At 40.6% G+C, this 17,856-nt stretch overlaps 2 protein-coding genes across 2 annotated transcripts; one reads left to right on the forward strand and one right to left on the reverse strand.

Moving 5' to 3' along the window:
* Positions 1-205: 205 nt before the first annotated feature.
* On the forward strand, positions 206-11,750 carry LOC102311961 (TBC1 domain family member 10A). The gene is made up of 10 exons (XM_005921815.3): positions 206-693; positions 1,611-2,520; positions 3,237-3,336; positions 3,597-3,704; positions 4,227-4,333; positions 5,018-5,132; positions 6,410-6,475; positions 6,560-6,749; positions 7,627-7,781; positions 7,931-11,750. Exons 2-10 carry the CDS (start codon positions 1,625-1,627, stop codon positions 8,855-8,857), a joined length of 2,664 nt encoding a protein of 887 aa, XP_005921877.1. The 5' UTR covers positions 206-693; positions 1,611-1,624; the 3' UTR covers positions 8,858-11,750.
* A 240-nt stretch (positions 11,751-11,990) lies between these two features.
* On the reverse strand, positions 11,991-15,966 carry mylpfa (myosin light chain, phosphorylatable, fast skeletal muscle a). Its single transcript, XM_005921809.2, has 7 exons — positions 15,818-15,966; positions 15,114-15,212; positions 13,847-13,922; positions 13,647-13,751; positions 13,397-13,475; positions 13,246-13,294; positions 11,991-12,850 (listed from the first exon to the last, which is right to left on the reverse strand). The coding sequence occupies exons 1-7, from the start codon at positions 15,818-15,820 to the stop codon at positions 12,749-12,751; spliced, it is 513 nt and encodes a 170-aa protein (XP_005921871.1). The 5' UTR covers positions 15,821-15,966; the 3' UTR covers positions 11,991-12,748.
* Positions 15,967-17,856: the final 1,890 nt, after the last annotated feature.

Below are 17,856 nucleotides of genomic sequence, written 5' to 3' on the forward strand. Positions count from 1 at the left end.
ACTTTCCATTAACATAACAATCCAAAGTAGTAAAGTGTGCAGTGGGGGTGTTTAACATAGATATATAAGAAACAAACGTCATTGTTCACAACAATAAAAAATTAGACATATCTATTGATATTATCCCGAATTTCTAAATTAGTTTTTATGGAAGCAATGACAGTGTGTAAGCAGGGAGGTTCCTGTACGTGTGCGTGCTTGTCGTCTTTTGACGCGAACGCGCGCGTAGCTGTCAGTAGGAAATACAGGCTGTTCGTGTCTGCCGAGCCCCTGCGGCTGTGCCTGGACATCTGATCACAGAAAGTCGGCCTATTACAAAATGAAAATTATCACTTACAGACTCGCTTGACTTTGGTGAGAATGCGTCGAACAAGTGCGCATGTGTAACCGCGGTACCGAGGCATCCCGCTAGCTAGCACGGCTAACAGAAACAGAACACTATCGGGGCTAATGCTAATAGTTAAATAAGCTAACTTAGCTAGCTGTTAACTTAGCTAGCTAGCTCACGGATTGCGGGACGTTTGTTCTCCCAGCTCATCTCCCCGTTCAGCGGTTCCTGCCCCTGTGTCGCCTTTTCGTGTTCTCATTAATTGGATAAGGTTACGGAACCGGAGCTGTGGCGGGGGGACGAGACGACAGGAACCCCCTGGCTGGCTATCCAGGCGGACCGATCACAGTGACACGCCGGTGTGGGTGAGTTGAAGAGTGGAGTTGAAGTTATAGTTGATAGGGGGGCAGCGGGGTGGACAAGGCCTGTGGACGTTGCTCAGCTGGGGCCTGGCAGGGAGGCAGGGTGGGTGTTAACTATTAGCTGCTCGTAAAATGTTGCCTTAGCGCGCTGAATCGGGAAGTCGAGTCGCTTGTAGCAAGGCCTCTTGAGAGGACATAACAACAAAGTGACTGTGACTATTGTGGTGGTGTTATTAGCTGCTAGCTCGTAACACATAGCTGTCTGGAGAAGCCACCACAAACATGAACCTGCTCCATCAGCAAAAAAGCTGGATCACCATGGTTGTCCGTCCGCTTTGTTGAGTACCAGTGCACTCGTGCATGTAATGAGGAAATTGCATTTTCTGGGACACTGGCTTAATCATCGATTAAGTACATTTCTGATGTATTTGCTAAGAGTTTTCATTTTTGTGTGTTTTTTGCCGTGAGCCTTTGTGTGACTACAAATAAGAAGTTCCTGAATTATGTAGACACACCACTATCACTTCACTGTACAATATAGGCTTTCGTGGCAAAAGAGGAAATGTAGCTTCGTGTATCTATTGGTGTTAGGTTGTTGATAGCACACTTGATGTTATGAGGGAAATCTGGGATGGGCTGTGAATCTTTTTATAGTGAATGTATTTATATTAGTTTAAAAATAATATTAATTTAAAATTTTGACTCATTCTTAAACTGCTTCTGTTTTAAGAAGAGTTGCAAAGGAATTGTTAGAAGTCTGTTTTCATACACTTTCACACCCATGTTTTATTTTATTATTGACCCGTTGCTGTTAAGATTTGTGTCTTTATCCCTCTGTAGAAGCACTATTTGTGTAGCTGTGAGTTTAATATTATTACAATTAAAATTCAACTGCTTGTCTTTCTTTTCTTTTTCTAAAGGAGAGAGTGGAACCATGGCTGAGCTTTCCACCTTATCCCCATCCCCACCTGCTTTGGGTGATCCTCATGCAGCTCCATCTATCCCTCCGTCATCACCAGGGCTTCCTCCACCTAACAGCACTGCTACAGAGTCTCCCAGGGAGGTGTCCATACCCAAGTCTTCCCTTTTTAATGACAAAGCTTTGAGTGGAAAAACTTCTGCAGTACTGGCAGGGGGGTCCCCCTTGATTCCCCGCCGATCCTCAAATCCTCCCGACCTCACAGCTGAGGCTCCCCTTCTATCATCGGTACAGCAGCCTGCTCCAGGGAATGAAGAATCAGCAGGAAAGCCACCAGCTCCAAGCGAAGTGGCACAGGCGTCCCCCTCTCCTGATCTAAATCCTGGTCCTAACCTATACCCTAACCTGCAAGTCACCTGTAACCCAAATCCTGTTGTAGAAGAAGCTCAACTTAAAGTGGGACAACCCCAGACGACTGCAGGTCCCAATCCCGCACCTGCTCCTCCAGTCTTGTCATCGTCAGCAGCAGCTGAAGAAGAAAAACCTCAGCCACTCCAAGAAGCACAAAATGCTCCAAACGAGCCTCCACCTTTGTACCCAAAGCCTGGTACTCCCAATGAAGCCAGGATGGGAGAACTGCCTGCTACTCCTACCAGAGCTGAACCCCACAGCCCACCACTCCCCCTGATCCAAGAGCCACCGTTGTCCTTCGCTCTACCCAAACCCCGGCCAGCACCAGACACCCTCAGTTACCTTGAGTCAGCCAGCCTGATGTCTGGAACTTTGGAGTCTCTGTCTGGACTGGGAGAAGATGGCAGCTCCGTGGGGTCAGATTCAGAGATTAATGGCCTAACTGTCAGACGCACTGACAAGTATGGCTTCCTAGGTGGGAATCAGTACAGTGAAGGGGGGTAAGTACACATTAACCAGTCACACACACTCCCAGCTACTGTACAAAAGCATGTGCTGTGCCGCTGTGTAATATTAATATTTTAAACAAAACATAGCAAAAATCTGCTTTTTCATGCTTAGCTTCCCTGCAGGTGGATCACTATTTGTAATATGAGACACTATTAAATCATGACCACAGAATTGGTTTACTCAGAAAAGTGTAACTCTTGCTTGACTGTTTTCCTATGGCCACTTTACACCATCTGACTCACAGAGATCCATCCCAGCCTCCCTTTCCTGCCTTCCTCTTCTTCTATGCTACTCTAAACATATCTGTCTGTCCTTTATCTCCCCTTGGTCTGACTCAGATAGTGCTGAGAGCGCTTTTGTGACTCATTATGTACTGACTCTGTCTGTGTTGTATTTCCCTTCGCACCCATCTGCTCTCTTCCTCCCCTTTTTTTGTCAGATTTGCTTTTACTTTTCTGGCAAGCTAATTGCTCTTCCTCTGTTGAATAATTAAAGTCTTATTGATTTGCCCTGGGTGTCAGTGCCAGTCAATTCCTGCCATTGTTCGTGATTTTCTGTGAGTTAGCAAAATGTTGTGCAAATTGAGGCAAGCCATTCGTGTCGTTAGATTCAAGTGCTCAAAGTGTAGTTTTTAGTGGTATCAAAAGAACAAAGAACTTCCTCATTCTGTCAGCATAAAGTCATTTTATATTACTCACTATTGCAGTGAAAAGGAAGTTCGAGTTGAAGTTGCACGACAGCGGGAGATGAAATGGATTGACATGTTCTGCCACTGGGATAAGTGGGTCAAACATCGCTTCCAGAAGGTACACACACAGCAGCCTTTCAGTATGTGATGGTAAAAGTGAGAACAGAACTGCTAAAAAATTAAATAACAGAACAATCAAGTCACACATCTGATCTTTATTAATGAAACATTCAAGTTGAAAATCTTTATTTATAACGTCACTGCTGCCAGTAAAAACTAGAATCACACACACAGAAACCCCCCCAAAGAACATATAGTATGAATTAATGATGGGTAAACATTATGTCAGAGCCGATGGCCTAAATGTCTGCCTTACAGGTGAAGCTGCGCTGTAGGAAGGGGATTCCATCCTCTCTCAGAGCAAGAGCCTGGCAGCTGCTGTCCAACAGTGAGGAGCTTCTAAGAGACAACCCTGGGAAATTTGAGGTATCACAGTTGTCATGTCATTTTTAGCACTAATGAACTAGTTTTCATTTATTCAATGTAGAAAGTGGAATAAATACAAATTATTTGATCTCTGTTATTCAACTTAATTCTCTTTCAATTTAAGACAATTGCAACTGGTTTGAAAACATTTTGGGAGATATCTTTAGTATTGACTAAGTGGCTTGTAGTGGGGCTGAGAAGGCCACTTGCAGCTCCAGGAGTGCTAAAGGGGCGCAGGCGCAGGCCTAGTGAGCAATAAGCCTCTTATCAGGACCAGTAATCCTGCCTGTTGATGCCCTGCCCCTCTGAGAGGGTCTGGCCTTGACTAGGCGGTGTCCAGCCATTTACTAACTTATTGTTCCTCTTATCTATGAAAGAATTTCTTTGCCAGCTTTTTTATTTTTAGTTAATAATTAAACGTCCTGTATAATCCACTTTTATGGCTAAAAAATAATTTCCAGAGAATTTATTGATAACTTTTTTGTTTGTTTGTTTGTTTGTTTGTTTTCTCTTTCGCTACAGGAGCTGGAGAGAGAGCAGGGAGAGGCTAAATGGTTGGACATTATAGAGAAGGATCTCCACAGGCAGTTCCCCTTTCATGAGATGTTTGCTGCTCGCGGTGGCCACGGGTAAAACAATAAACACAAACACAGTCTATTTTATACCAGAGGAACCATGGCATGCAGGATTGATTAAAAAAGGAACACCATGCACTCTGCACTACTTGGAAATGATTTGATCTTTGTAGCTGCGTATCAGGGCAGGGTCACAGTAGGATGTTACTATATCTGTCGGTAAACATTAAGGCTGTGCCATATAATAATATCCTGAATAAAACACAGAATCACAATAGCTCATTGAAAAAGGACTAATAAAAGCTGCTGGCTGTGGGTCTGCAATCAGCAATAAAACATAATTTTTTTTAAATTTTTTTTTTTGAGGCTTTATCAAAAACTTTTGTTATTGTTTTTTTAGGGAAAATTGGCTTCCACAATAAAACAAATTGGATTCGATTAAAGGCAGAATCAAAGATGGCAGTAATAGTGATATCAGACATTCAAAGATGAAATGAAAAAAAGGGTAACGTGACAAAACAAAGCCAATGAACAAAACAAATGTGTACTTTAAAAAGATGTTTGAAGTAATCCTTGTATAGAATAATTAATATTCTTTCATTTTCTTTCAAGTTTATTGAAAGATATTCTTTATTTATTATTATTTATGCAATTTTTTTTTGAATAGCTCATGAACTGGAGGTAACACCCAAGTTCCCCTCGTAAGCCACTGAATAATTGTCATGCTTGTTCTTGCAGGCAACAGGATCTGTACCGAATCCTCAAGGCCTACACCATCTACCGGCCTGATGAGGGTTACTGCCAGGCCCAAGCGCCGGTGGCTGCAGTACTGCTCATGCACATGCCTGCAGAGGTGAGGGGTGGGATGGTTAGGGTACTGTTTCTCATTAGGTTTTGAGTGTTAGTTTCACAATGATGACTTCAGAAGCGTGATTTCTTGAGAAAGTCTCATGAATATATGAACAATGACTTGTGGTGAAAGTCTGTTTTTACTACAAAAGAACTAAAATAAATGCAGGTACGTTAAATACCGTCCAGTTTACTTTTGTCCTCCATATCTAAACATGTATCATTTGAAGCAGTGTTTTAAATCCGGTGTGCAGCGTTTGTTTTCACATAAGAGAAAAAAAGGAAACTGGATGAATTGACGCATTGGATGATGAGTTAATCTTACAACCTTTAGTTATGTGTGTGGTCAGACTTTCTTAGAAATCAGGGATGTTTTGTTTTAGCTTTGGTCTTTCTATTTATCCCTCCTCTGCTGACACGTTACTAAAGAGAGGGCGCGTGACTAAAGAGAGTAGGCAGAGCGAGAAAACAAAACGCATCTGAAACGTGACTTTATTTGGTTGCTATTTCACTGGAAAGTCTTCTTAATTAAAAATAGGAGACCGAAGAAGCCTAAAATGCTTACTGCACCGCCCCTAACCCATATTACAAGGTGACATCATTTCTTTCTGTGACCTCACTTCTGTCCGCGATGGAAACAGCGTGGGCTGATGTTTTTACAGTATTGTGACCACGCCTGCTTAAATGTTACTGTCGCAGTGTGAAATCTAAGTTTGCTCATTTCTTTAAATAAACAGGTGAGCGCGAACTGTGTTATGTAAGGCTTGTTTTCTCACGTCAGTACCTCATAGCAAACTGCGCCTTTATCTCTTTGTCACAATTAAACTTGTAGATTCTTTTTCAGATAATGCTTTCTTATGAAACCAACATCTATTTAAAGCTGGGCAAGCTGATTTTTGTTTGTTTGTTTGTTTGTTTGTTTGTTTGACATAAAAAGATGTATTCAGGAAATAATTGATGTTGTTCAGTCAAGTTTTGCTCTTTGTTTTAGTGGTTAATGCTTTAATATTAAATACACTTGCTTAGCAAACACATGTAGCAGCAGAGGGCATAATAATGCACATATCTGCTTTAAACGCACTCGGATTATACTCAATTGTGGTTACAACACTGATGAGAAGTTCTACTTTTTATATTGTTTCTTAGTATTTTGCAATCTACTTGTAGTGTAGTGTCCACATAGTCCTCTCCCACATTATAATAAGTCAGAATATATTTGTTTTTCAATCTACAATTTATTGTTTGCAGTGCAAGCCTTTAACTTTTCTTTCTGTTTCACAGCAAGCGTTTTGGTGCCTCGTCCAAATATGTGAGAAATATCTTCCTGGCTACTACAGTGCAGGGCTGGTGAGTGAATAAACATGTATTGCTAGTCTGTTACACAGTTATCTCAGTTTTAATAACTTTGTTTTATTTTTTATTTTTCTTTAGGAAGCGATTCAACTTGATGGCGAGATCTTTTTCTCTGTGCTGCGTCGCACGTGTCCAATGGCGTATCGTCATCTTAAGAAGTTCAAGATCGACCCCATTCTCTACATGACGGAGTGGTTCATGTGTATCTTCTCACGCACTTTACCATGGTCCTGTGTCCTGCGTGTATGGGACATGTTCTTCTGTGAAGGTACCGTTAATATCTACAGGTTTCATAGCCAGTTGTCAGCGCTTTTGTCTGTTTAGTGAATTTGATCCATGTACCTCTGTTTAGAAATTACTTGCAAATGTGCATGAAACAGTCTGACCTTAAATATCCAATCCGATTTTATTTATAAAGTGCTTTAAAATAGCCAGCACAGGACCAGAGTGCTGTACATTAAATAAGTTAAGAACAATAGAATAAAATAAAACAACAAAAAAATAAAACCCAAATGCATCAAATTAAATTTAAAATGTAAATAGCAGGTACTTTACGACCAGCAACCTGATTTGATTAAATGCAGGAGCTGTAAGAATGCAGCATTTTACTGTTTTGTTTTTTTGTTAAATAATTTTTATTTTAATCCTGTGGAAAAAGAGAAAAAGGGTGTTTTTTTCCATCTCTGTATTTTTGCTATTGGATTCTGCTGTAGTAGTTTTTCATGATTCACCATTCAAAGTAACCCACGTTTATCTGGCGCTGGGGCTTTTGCAGTCATAGTGTTCATCCTCTTCAAGCTATTGTAGCTCCCCTTTCTCCTCCCTTTAAAGCTGCTCTATTCAAAAATGCTCGAAACATGGCGGTGTGGCTTCAACCACAGATGCCCCGCCCTCTTCTGTGGTTGCAGCCAGAGCGGTGTGCCTGAGATGACCATATTAGGAATATCAGCCCTCATTTACATCGTACGCAACCAAGAATAGAAGATGTCTATGTCCTCAACTGTATCGGTGTTTATGACTTGTGAAAATAAGAAAATGCATAATTATCCCCCTTTAACAGAACTTTGAGAACTGCTTTTTTTCTAGACTTTTTTTCTAGATCTAGTTTTTCTAGATTGAAAGCTAACTTAAGTGTCTGTGTGTAGGAGTGAAGATAGTCTTCCGTGTCGGCCTGGTGCTGCTGAAACAGATGCTTGGTTCTGTGGATAAACTTCGGGAACTTCAGGGCATGTATGAGACCATGGAGCGTCTAAGAAACATCTCACCCGACACTATCAGAGAGGACATATTGGTACAGGAGGTCAGTGCTTATGGAGGCCGTGTACATAAAGCTTGTTTCTGTTTTTACTTAGAGACACGAGTTATTAGTCATTTTATCCTGTTGTGGCTCATCTTGTTATCCTCACTTCCTCTGTCTGTCTCTACTTTGTCTGATGTTTTGTTGTCCAGATCGTCGCTCTCCCAGTGACTGAGGCACTCATAGAGAGAGAGTGCAACATTCAGGTGAGGAAGTGGAGGGAGTCCAGAGGGGAACTTATGCACCAGCCGGGACGCCGCCTTCACGGTACAAGAGCTATCTTTGAGTACAAACGCAGAGCTGCTTCCATCAGCTCTGGTGGAAGCTTCTCTTTCCTAGGAAGCTCGATCCCACCACCAGGACCCCTCAGGGCCTCTTCCAGTTTGCTGTCACTCCCTGGCTTCCGCAAATCTAAGGCTCCTTTCCACTCCCACGCCAAGAAGGGCTCCTTCTCAGGGCCGTCAGGATTTGAGGGCTTTCCACCTCCGTCACCACCCGCAGTAACATCGAGCTCGAACCGAGGGCCCAGCCAGAAACCACCTATGCCCCCAGGGGCAGGTCATAAGGCAGCACCGCAGAGCCCCTTAGTATCAAAGGTGGCTAGTTCATCTCATGGTCCTGCTCCAGCCTCAGAGAGCACATCAGCACAGGGCGAGCCTGCTTCTTCGGCCCCAATGCAAAGCACACCACAACCCCCCGCTACTCTGGCCCCCTCTCCTAAGATCGTCTCGGAGCAAATTACTCCCACTATCCCGTCTCCTACTGCAAACAACACCCCTCTGCCCCCATTACCAGATTCAAAAAAAGAAACTGCACCTCCATCAGCCGATGCCGCAAATGTGGAGGAAGAAGGAAAGAAGAAGAAGAAAAGCAAAGAGGACAAGAAGAAGGAGAAAGAAGACGAGAAGAAAAAACAGAAGGAAAAAAAGGAAAAAGAAAAGGTTGAAAAAGAGAGGCTCAAAAAAGAGAAAGAGAAGCTAGAAAAAGAGAAGAAGAAAGGGGGCAAGAAAAAAGACAAAGGAGGAGGAGGGGATGCAGAGGACAAAAATGGAGCTGCAGCAGCGAAAGAGTCGGCCTAATTTTCCACCTCGTCATTCCAGGATAACAAAAAAAGGGAGGCTGAACAAACAAAACAACACAAAAAAGAGGTCAGGGGAACAGAAGATCCCCAAAAACAGTGACTAATATAAAAATGGGATGGCTTCCTATATAATGCATCATTTCAAGGATTTAAAGTAGTGTAAGGACTATGTTGGAGAAAACTGGATCATGGTTTCAACAGCACTTTTTGCCTCTCGTGAGATGGGACAAAATTTCCATTTTTTCTTTCTTTTTTCCCCCAACTGGAGCATGGACTGTGAAACTTTTTTTAATTATTATATATATAAAGGATTGCAGTCACTTTCTGTTTTAGTTTTTTAAATTCTTTTTTTTCCTCTTCTTTTTTTAATTATTTTAATCAAACTGATGGCAGTGGTGTGAGTGGAAAATCATCTCAAACGCTTGCAGAAGTTGTTACGGTGCCATAGAAAATGTAAATAAAAGGTCTACCTACGATACATAGGATCGTGTTAACACTCCATATGCCCCGTCACGTTTCCTCTGATGAAAAGGGTTATTTGGGGGAGGGGAGAAAACGAAAATAAATCATTTTAAGTCTCAAACGCAGGCACTGAAGACAGAAATGCTAGTAATATTGTTGAGGATGTATTTATTGTCACGTTTAATGTTGTCTGTGCCTTAGTAGTGTAGTGAAATGTGTCAATGTGCTTTGTGTGGCCTCCCTTTTTTGTTTTAAGTGAAACTACCATTGAACCCCTTCTGTGTTTTCAGACTTTTACTAGATTAGATTAAAAAAAAACAACAAAAACAAAAGAGGGGGAAGTAGAGGAAAAACCATACCTTGTAGTCTGTTAGTGACGGCAGTGTTTTAATGGGTCACTCTTTTTTTTGTTTGTGTTTTGGATAAGCAGGTAATGTTTTTATTTCAGGTTTTAGGGTTTTTTTTGTTGTTTTTTTCCAAGGGTTAAAAAAAGGAGGTACAACATTATCAGTAAATTGCTTGTGTGCTAACATGCAAGCAATATCTGTGCACAAGTCCTGCAGACCAAATATCCTTCTGTGAGTTTAGTATTATTTCAGTTTCGTTGAACAAAATAGTGTGCACAGGTATGGGGTCCTTAACTCATTAGAATGTGATTTCAATTATTGTAAGAGAATGAAGAATTTTTCTTTTTTTTTGTTTGTTTGTTTGTTTTTGGGGTTTTTTGCACTTGTCATTTTGTCACAAAGCACCACTGAAGGTGACCACTCCTTTAGTGCGGTGACATGGAGAACAAGCGTCTCAGCAGGCTGGTTTCAGCCTTGTGGACCTATAGGAAGCCACTTGACTGGAGGTGCCAGGTGTGCCAATGTAGCATTAACCTCTGATCTTTGACCTTTTGGGCTCTGATGTATTTATGTAAAAAGTGGTTAATTTAATCAAATATAGTATATTATGAATTATTATTATTATTTTGGATCTGAGTATTTTTCTATCTAAGTGAGAGACACCTGGTTGACTGGAATGGAGGCTGACTACACAGCGTAGTTGCAGAGGAACTGTTCAAAGTCTTTTATTTTTATTTCATTTCTTGTTTTCTTTTTTGTTTTCTTTTTGCACATTAAGTCTTCAGCTTCAGCAAACTCAATGCATGTCTTTTGGTTTACTTTCACTGTTGGTTTGGTCAGCTTAGGTTCACGAGTCTCCAGTTTACTGAAGTGCAGTATTAACAGACTTGAGTGTGGGGGGGAAAATGAGCCTTAGACTTGAGAGAACAACCTTTAGAACGATTGACTTTGGCAGAATATTTAGGAACTGAAGGTCTTTGTACTGTGTCATATACTAAAAAGTGGTTTTTAATTGAACATCTTAAGTACTTCTGTCTCACCAAGTTGTGTTGTAACATTCATAATGACTTATGGACTAACTCCCTAATGTATTTACACTCAATGTTCTGTACTGTAACATATTTATGCATACATTAAGTGGCACTGAACCCTGTCAGTATATGATGAATAGTGCCAGGTAGTTAGTGTAAACCATTTGATGGCAAGAAAAACAAACATTGATGCTCTTTAACTGTACTGTTTGGTAGTTGATGATTAGAGGGACTTTTGTGTACTTGTAGCCAACATGTCCTCCATATTCATCGTTTTCCCACTTGTTTCAGGTCTTCACAGGGCTGTCATTTATATATGAATATCACACACACACTCTTTCCCTCTTCTGTTTCGACGGCAGCGCATTATAGGCACAGATTAAGTGTAGTGTTTAGTGTGGATAATCTGAACACATCTATGCAAACTTTGCTTCATCATGACTGTTGGCGTGTGTCTATGTGGTGACAGCAGCACTGATTTTACCTCGTGCTGATCTGAGTGGTGCCGTCAGGGGGTGGGGGAAAGGATTTTGTGCTTCACCACATGTTTTTTTTTTGTTTTGTTTTTTTTCCCTTTAACACTTTCAGGCCCGCGGATTATGGTATTTATGAGCAATATGTCCTCGCAGCTCACATCTGGATGATGGTGTCGTTTGTTCAGGGAGCTGGAGGTGACGTGATGATCAAATGAATCTGACACTAGCTGCTCTTTGCTCTGCTCTGCAATAGTGACAAAGCCTATTTGTATCAAGTCCTTTGTGCATTTCTCCATTGACCCTGAAGCTGTAATTCTTAAGTACATTTCATTGGGAATAATTCAACTGATGCAAACATTTCAAAAAAGGAAAATGTCTCAGCTGTGTGGGGTTTTTTTTCTTTCTATGCCGTTACGTCTTTAGTGTCTTTAAGTTTACATGTCACTCTCTTCTCTGGCGAAAGTGAAATAAAATCATAGCTAATTGAATTCATTCCTTCAGATCTGCAACTGTTGTATTTATAATTAATGATGATAATGACATTTGTGATGAGTAATAAACCATAATATATTAAATCACTTGGGTAATGTTTTGCTTTTTTGGTGTGTGGCTTACATGTTTGGAAAGATTAAAAATCTAGGCTGGATTTAAATAACCAGCATTCAATTTTGAAATTAAGAGTCGTCCTCGTCTGTTTTTATTTATAATTGTTCCAGCCATATTTGGCAGGACGAAGCTCCACCAGATGTTACCAGATGGGTGACTTTTGCTGCTCAAACCCTGCCCCACAAAGCCACTGAACAGACACACTATTGTACAAAAGAAAAGAGATTTTATTCAGTTTTTTTCCCTTTTATTCATTACAGGAAAGGCGAGGAAGAGTCCAGTCACTGGATTCAAGTCAGCTTATGGAAAAAAAAAGGTGATTTGTTAGTTGCTAGAAGGAGGGGAGGGGAAGGAATCGAAGAATTGAATGTTTTCTTTCGGCCCTTTCTCTCCTCTCCTTCAACCTTTTCTTTCTTTTTTTTTTTTTTTTTTTTTTTAACTTTTCAAAGAAATTAAGTTTCCATCACTTTAATGAGGTAACTTTTTTCTAATCTAACCTGCAAATTCTCTGTCCCCACCTCCTCTACTCAGAAGGACATCTTCAAAATTTGGAATGAAGTCCTCATGCTTGGTGTGTCCCTCCAAATAATGTGTTCCTCTCAGATACCGAGGGAAGCAGAGGGGACGCGATTCATTCACACTAAAGCACCTTTGAGGCTAGTGACCGGCCACACAGAGACGAAGAGGTGAGACGACAGAAGCTGTTTGCACGGAAAGAAAAGTTGGAAATGATGTTACAGGATCATTTTTATTATTAATAATCATCCTTATTCCCCATAAGCAAACATAGACATCCCTCGGGCGTCAGTCATCTCATGTGTCAGTGTGACAAGTCTTTGGTTTAAACATGAGCGGCTGTGCACCTGGGCTTACACAGAAGGTGAGTGGGAAGAAAGGAGGAAAGAAAAGGACAGGGAAGGCAGAATAGCAAAGGGATTGTTGTCTTTCTTGTCTTCTAGCTTTTTCTTTACTCCTCCTTCTCCTCTCCGTGTGTGATGACGTAGCAGATGTTCTTGTAGTCTACGTTGCCAGCAACATCAGGGGGGAAGGCGGCCCACATGTTCTTAATCTGAGGGAGAAAAGCAAAGTTGGAAATTCACCACATTGAGAAAGTAGCATGGTCCATAATTAAATATTTGGTCCGTCAGTAAAATAATCTCTCACTGAAGAATAATAATAAATTATATGTTTAAAGGAACAGAAAGGAAAAATCGTCTATAAATAGACTTGGGTGTACATTTTTGTCAGTAAAGGGAAGACCCATCCCAAATATCCAAAGAAATAAGGGCACTATCACATCCCAATCTAGATAAAAAATAGAACTTTTTAACTTACTTCTGTTAAATTATTAAATAATTTTTTTAATGTTAATTAATTTTATTTCTTAAAGATAGGCTGAGTAACAGTGTTACAGTAACAACATCAAAGGGCCACTGTGCCAAAATGTGGAATTACTGATTTTACCTCCTCCTTGGTGAACCTGTCGCACTGAGTGGTCAAGAGCTCCTCAAGGCTGGAATAGGTTAAAAAAAAAAAGATTTTAATGGTTTAAAATCTGAATTCTTTCACTTGGACCAACATAGAGGATAAAAGAGATTGTTTTAAAAGTCCTCACAATTCCTTCTTGATGGTTCCAGCACCCTCGGGGTCCAGGACTTTAAAGGCGCTAAGAATAACGTCTTCGGGATCAGCACCTGGTGAGGACAGGGGGTCGGTTACACAGTGTTAGCGGGAAAATATGCTAGCATTAGCACATAACTGTGCATCATGTGTTGGCACCCCTTTATCTGAAAGCACTTAAAAGGAAATCAGGGAACTTTAGCGCCAGTGTAATATAAGTCATTTGGTGAAAATGGGATTCCCACCCTTCAGCTTCTCTCCGAACATGGTGAGGAAGACGGTGAAGTTGATTGGGCCGCTGGCCTCTTTGATCATGGCCTCCAGCTCCTCATTCTTCACGTTCAGCTGGCCTGAAGAGCACAGAAATTAAAATCAAGATGAGAGAGAGCGTGAAGTGAATTCGCACATGCTTTCTGGGGTGTGAATTGCTTCCATTTGGATTCACCCATTGAGGCCAGCACGTCCCTCAGGTCATCTTTGCTGATGATACCATCTCTGTTCTGGTCAATGATTGTGAAAGCCTGGAAAGAAACGCTTGGGTTTAGTATTGGAAGGAAACACTTGGGGCTGATGCGGTCTGTGTGGTTGGGCGGGATCAGACCTCTTTAGGCATTTACGAACTCCTCTGTCAATAGTTTGTTCATTAAAGTGGCAGCTGGTAAGAATCTTTGACACACAAATGACGATAGACGATACTGTAAGAAAGAACCTTAGTGGGCATTTGGTGGCAGGAGGGGGTGTTTAATCCCCCACCCCAGTCTTTTCTTACATGTTAATTTGGGAAAGTATCATTAGAGTACAGCTATCTGATCTGCTCTGCATCTTACAACCATGAAACTTAAGATAACCCCTTGGACTTGGACTTGAACTTCACTCACTGACCTTTCTTTCCACCTTCTCCCCTTGCTCTCCTTTTCCTTACTCTCTCTCTCACACACACACATTTGTACTGATAGTTACAAATACATCCTGCTGCCTGCTAGCTTTCCATCTATGCAATGTGCTAAGATCATCCTAATCATTATTACATGTGTTCCCTGTGTGGCACTTAAGAAGCCTGTATCACTTATCAGGGGATAAATATGGTCTATTTGGAGCTCACATCACTTGGCAACACACTGAAAACCCGGACACCATCGTTATCCAGAGTCGTGTCGGCGTGCTCTTCTCAAATCAAGTCTCCCTGACCTTAATGAACTCTGACACACAACCTTTAATCTTTATTTTTTACACTTTTTCCTTTTGCTCTTTGTCTTTTCTTTCTAATCTTATCAAATGTTCAGTGGCATCTGAAAAATAAACCTTTAAAAATATGTCATGCCCAAAAGTGAGTCTAACCCCTTTGTTTTTCTTTTCTGCATCATAACAGGGGTTAGTTTAATCTCCTTGGCATCCCAGACTTTACCCAGCTGTGACAGCTGACAGTAGCTAGGAGGGGGGGAGTCAGAGGTTCAGATGGTGTCGAAATTTCAGCGCTGCTCCTAACGACATTCCTATGATTATTAAACTGTCAGGGGAGAAGTGGAAGCATGCAAAATAGCAACCGCTGTGAAAACAGATCCTTAGAGTTGCTAAACCAAACTCAAATTCTGCACAGATTCAGATTCTGAGGCTATTTAAATATCTTTGACAACTAATCGGAAACTGTCAAACGCTTCCAGGGCGTTCAGCCATCAGGGATGCTTATGGAGTAGGGATGAAGACGACCTCACCTCTTTGTACTCCTGAATCTGGCTCTGCTCAAACATGGAGAACACATTGGAGGAGCCGCCGTCTCCTGCTGCCTGCCTCCTCTTGGCCTTCTTTGGTGCCTGGAGGACAGAGACAAGCACATCATCTTCAAATGAATATGGGATGCTGATGAGTGCGGAACAAGATTCGGTAACCCTTACTTTTATCAATCTATGTCAATAGGATGTTTAATAATATTAACCTTTCTAAGCTATATAAGATTTATAAATTATACTAAAATCATAAAAATAATCAATTTTGCATAGCATCTCTAAACTTGTCTGATTGGAAATCAATGCTCATCCAGATTACACTTCAGGTTCAAGTTCAGGTCATCACTCAGGCTTGTTAAAAAAACAACAGGATTTTAACACAAGTTATGCTTGTGTGAAATTTTATAAACTTGATATTTTTTCCTCAATTTAGCTTTACCGAACTAATCAATTTGGCTTGCAATGTATCTAAAAACTTGTATCAACTAATAGCAACAATTCATTAGAATCCAAGCCTCTTTACAGCTGCATCATCAAAAATCCAGTTCTCCAAAATCCACACTTCTATTCTGGAATTTCTATTTCAAAATTAGACCAAAAAAAAAAAAATTGTAATCCATGGGGTTGGTTCAAACTCTCCTGTAGATATTTCCACCATCACTGTGCAGAGATGTGGGAAGCCTGGTACTCACCATCTTGAGAGCTGAGGTTTGGGTGATCAAGAAAGGGAAGACACTGTGTGTGTAGCCGCGTTATACGTTTATTCCCGGGGGCTTATATACTCATCCACCAGCCAATCTAACTTTAGCCGCAGCTTCAAGTTTGGATGGGAATAAAAAGAGAGAGAGCGAGAGGGTGTGTGTGTGTATGTGAAATAGAGAGAAAGAGAGAGAGAGGATGGCCAAGGATGAAGTGATGGCAAAAGTGAAGGAGACAGAATGGCGGGGCAGCGTATCACCTTACAGGAGATCAAAAATAGACCCGGGAGTCTTGGAATTAAGTAAACTTGATAGCTGAGGGACCATGTTGCAGGTTTGCAGTCCCACGTGGACTAATAAGGACATTCAGGACATATATACTTGTTGGACCACTGGACACTGCCTCTCCTCCCCTCCTTCTGTCCAACTCCATCCGCCTGCAGAAAGGCACAGAGGCCACTCTGACTTTATTTTTGGTTTGTCCATTTGCGATATTACAGTTTGACAGGCATTCTATATGCTCAGCAACTGATGCAGCTCTTACCCTGAATGTGCACAGCGCTGCTTTCTTTTTTTAAGCCGTGACAAAGTGACGATGCTGATGTCAAATCTGGGATTTTCCCATGGAAGTTATGATGACAGGAGCTGCTTAGCAGGATCAAATACGTAGTACTACATAAAAACATGCAGCCATTAATAAAACGAGCAACAGCAAGATATATAAGCAATATTTTTTTTTACTTAATCCTTACACTGAAATACTTTAGAATCGTGCTGTAGAAAAGGGAGCGTGTCTGAGGATATTCATGCTTACAGACTTAGTTATATAGAATTTCTATTTGTATTTTACCCCCGTCCTTTCTGGATGCATTAATGCAAATGCAAACTGGTCTGTTTTGTAAAAAGAGCTTTATGTATTTATTTCCTCTTTCTTTTTCAGTCTTTTCAAACCTATTCCATCATGGTGAAATGGAACATTGCCAAAACTGAATTAAATTAATAAGGATAAGGTGTAAACAAAGAGCTTGAACAAATTTTTATCCAACAGTCTTATTGTTTAATAATTAAAATGTTAGTGCAAACAATGTAAACGTGTTAGGGATGCAGATTAGTGCCACAACAATGAAACATGAACAAATGAAAAATAATAAAAAACAACATAATTGTTATGTTTATAATAATTAATAATGTAATTGAAATAATTAAACAATTTCTGCTATTGTAGGTCACAGATATACAGGGGGTGATACATGAAATGCCTGAAACATTTATTTAGTAGCAAAAGAGCAATGTACGAATACTTCCTGCGTTCTGAAAGTAATTTTAAGAAAATGTCCTTAAATTATTAATAAAAGTTTAATCCTAGAGAAAAATGAGATATTACATAATGTGTGGCTTAATTAGATACTTAATACCTGGCAGGGATAATTTAACTTCACTTAACTTTCAATATTTAACTTAGTTTTATTTATTCGACTAACCAAAGACATCATAGTCATAAGCCAAAAGGTTTGCACACCAGTAATTAAATTTTTAAACATGTACATTTATATGATGTCCCTTAGTTAAATACAATTTTGATTGTGGAAGCAGATAGTCGCTTCATATATAAGATTAATTTTGAGGCCTGAAAACTACAATACTGCCTTTTACAAGCAGAATGGCAATTAATTTGCAATGTGTAGTGTGAGTTGCTCTTTTGTGTAAGTCATTTTTTTCTCATTTTTTGTGTGTTTGTTGTTTCTGAAGGGGTGTTGCGAGCCTTAAATGTACGACAAATGCCAGACAATTGAAAGCACCATTAATCTCTGTCTGAGGCTCTGCCTTCTCATCACTACAGAGGTGTGTGATTTCTGATTGGTTACAGTCATGAACACTTTCCCACCTGTTTGGCCCCCTCTCACACCGTCTACCCCTCAGGCTCCCACCCCCTTAAATATAAAGGGATTACTTGGCAGGGTGATGGCAGCAGACATTCCCAGAAGAGCATAAAAGGGACAGCTGAGTGCGACCAAAATAGCTAAATAAACCTA

Source organism: Haplochromis burtoni, unplaced genomic scaffold (assembly GCF_018398535.1).
Source record: "Haplochromis burtoni strain Fernald_Lab_line unplaced genomic scaffold, NCSU_Asbu1 Contig_52, whole genome shotgun sequence".
NCBI classification, from domain to species: Eukaryota; Metazoa; Chordata; class Actinopteri; order Cichliformes; family Cichlidae; genus Haplochromis; species Haplochromis burtoni.

What these genes read in the sequence shown, in the direction of transcription:
- mylpfa (XM_005921809.2), bottom strand. An exon ending in GTTCGGAGAGAAGCTGAAGG is followed by an intron (nt 13,476 to 13,646) that starts GTGGGAATCCCA and finishes TGTCCTCACCAG; the next exon opens with GTGCTGATCCCGAAGACGTT. An exon ending in ACAGGTTCACCAAGGAGGAG is followed by an intron (nt 12,851 to 13,245) that starts GTAAAATCAGTA and finishes TTTCTCCCTCAG; the next exon opens with ATTAAGAACATGTGGGCCGC.
- LOC102311961 (XM_005921815.3), top strand. Translation starts at nt 1,625, where the DNA reads ATGGCTGAGCTTTCCACCTTATCCCCATCCCCACCTGCTTTGGGTGAT. An exon ending in ACAACCCTGGGAAATTTGAG is followed by an intron (nt 3,705 to 4,226) that starts GTATCACAGTTG and finishes CTTTCGCTACAG; the next exon opens with GAGCTGGAGAGAGAGCAGGG. An exon ending in AGGACATATTGGTACAGGAG is followed by an intron (nt 7,782 to 7,930) that starts GTCAGTGCTTAT and finishes TTTGTTGTCCAG; the next exon opens with ATCGTCGCTCTCCCAGTGAC.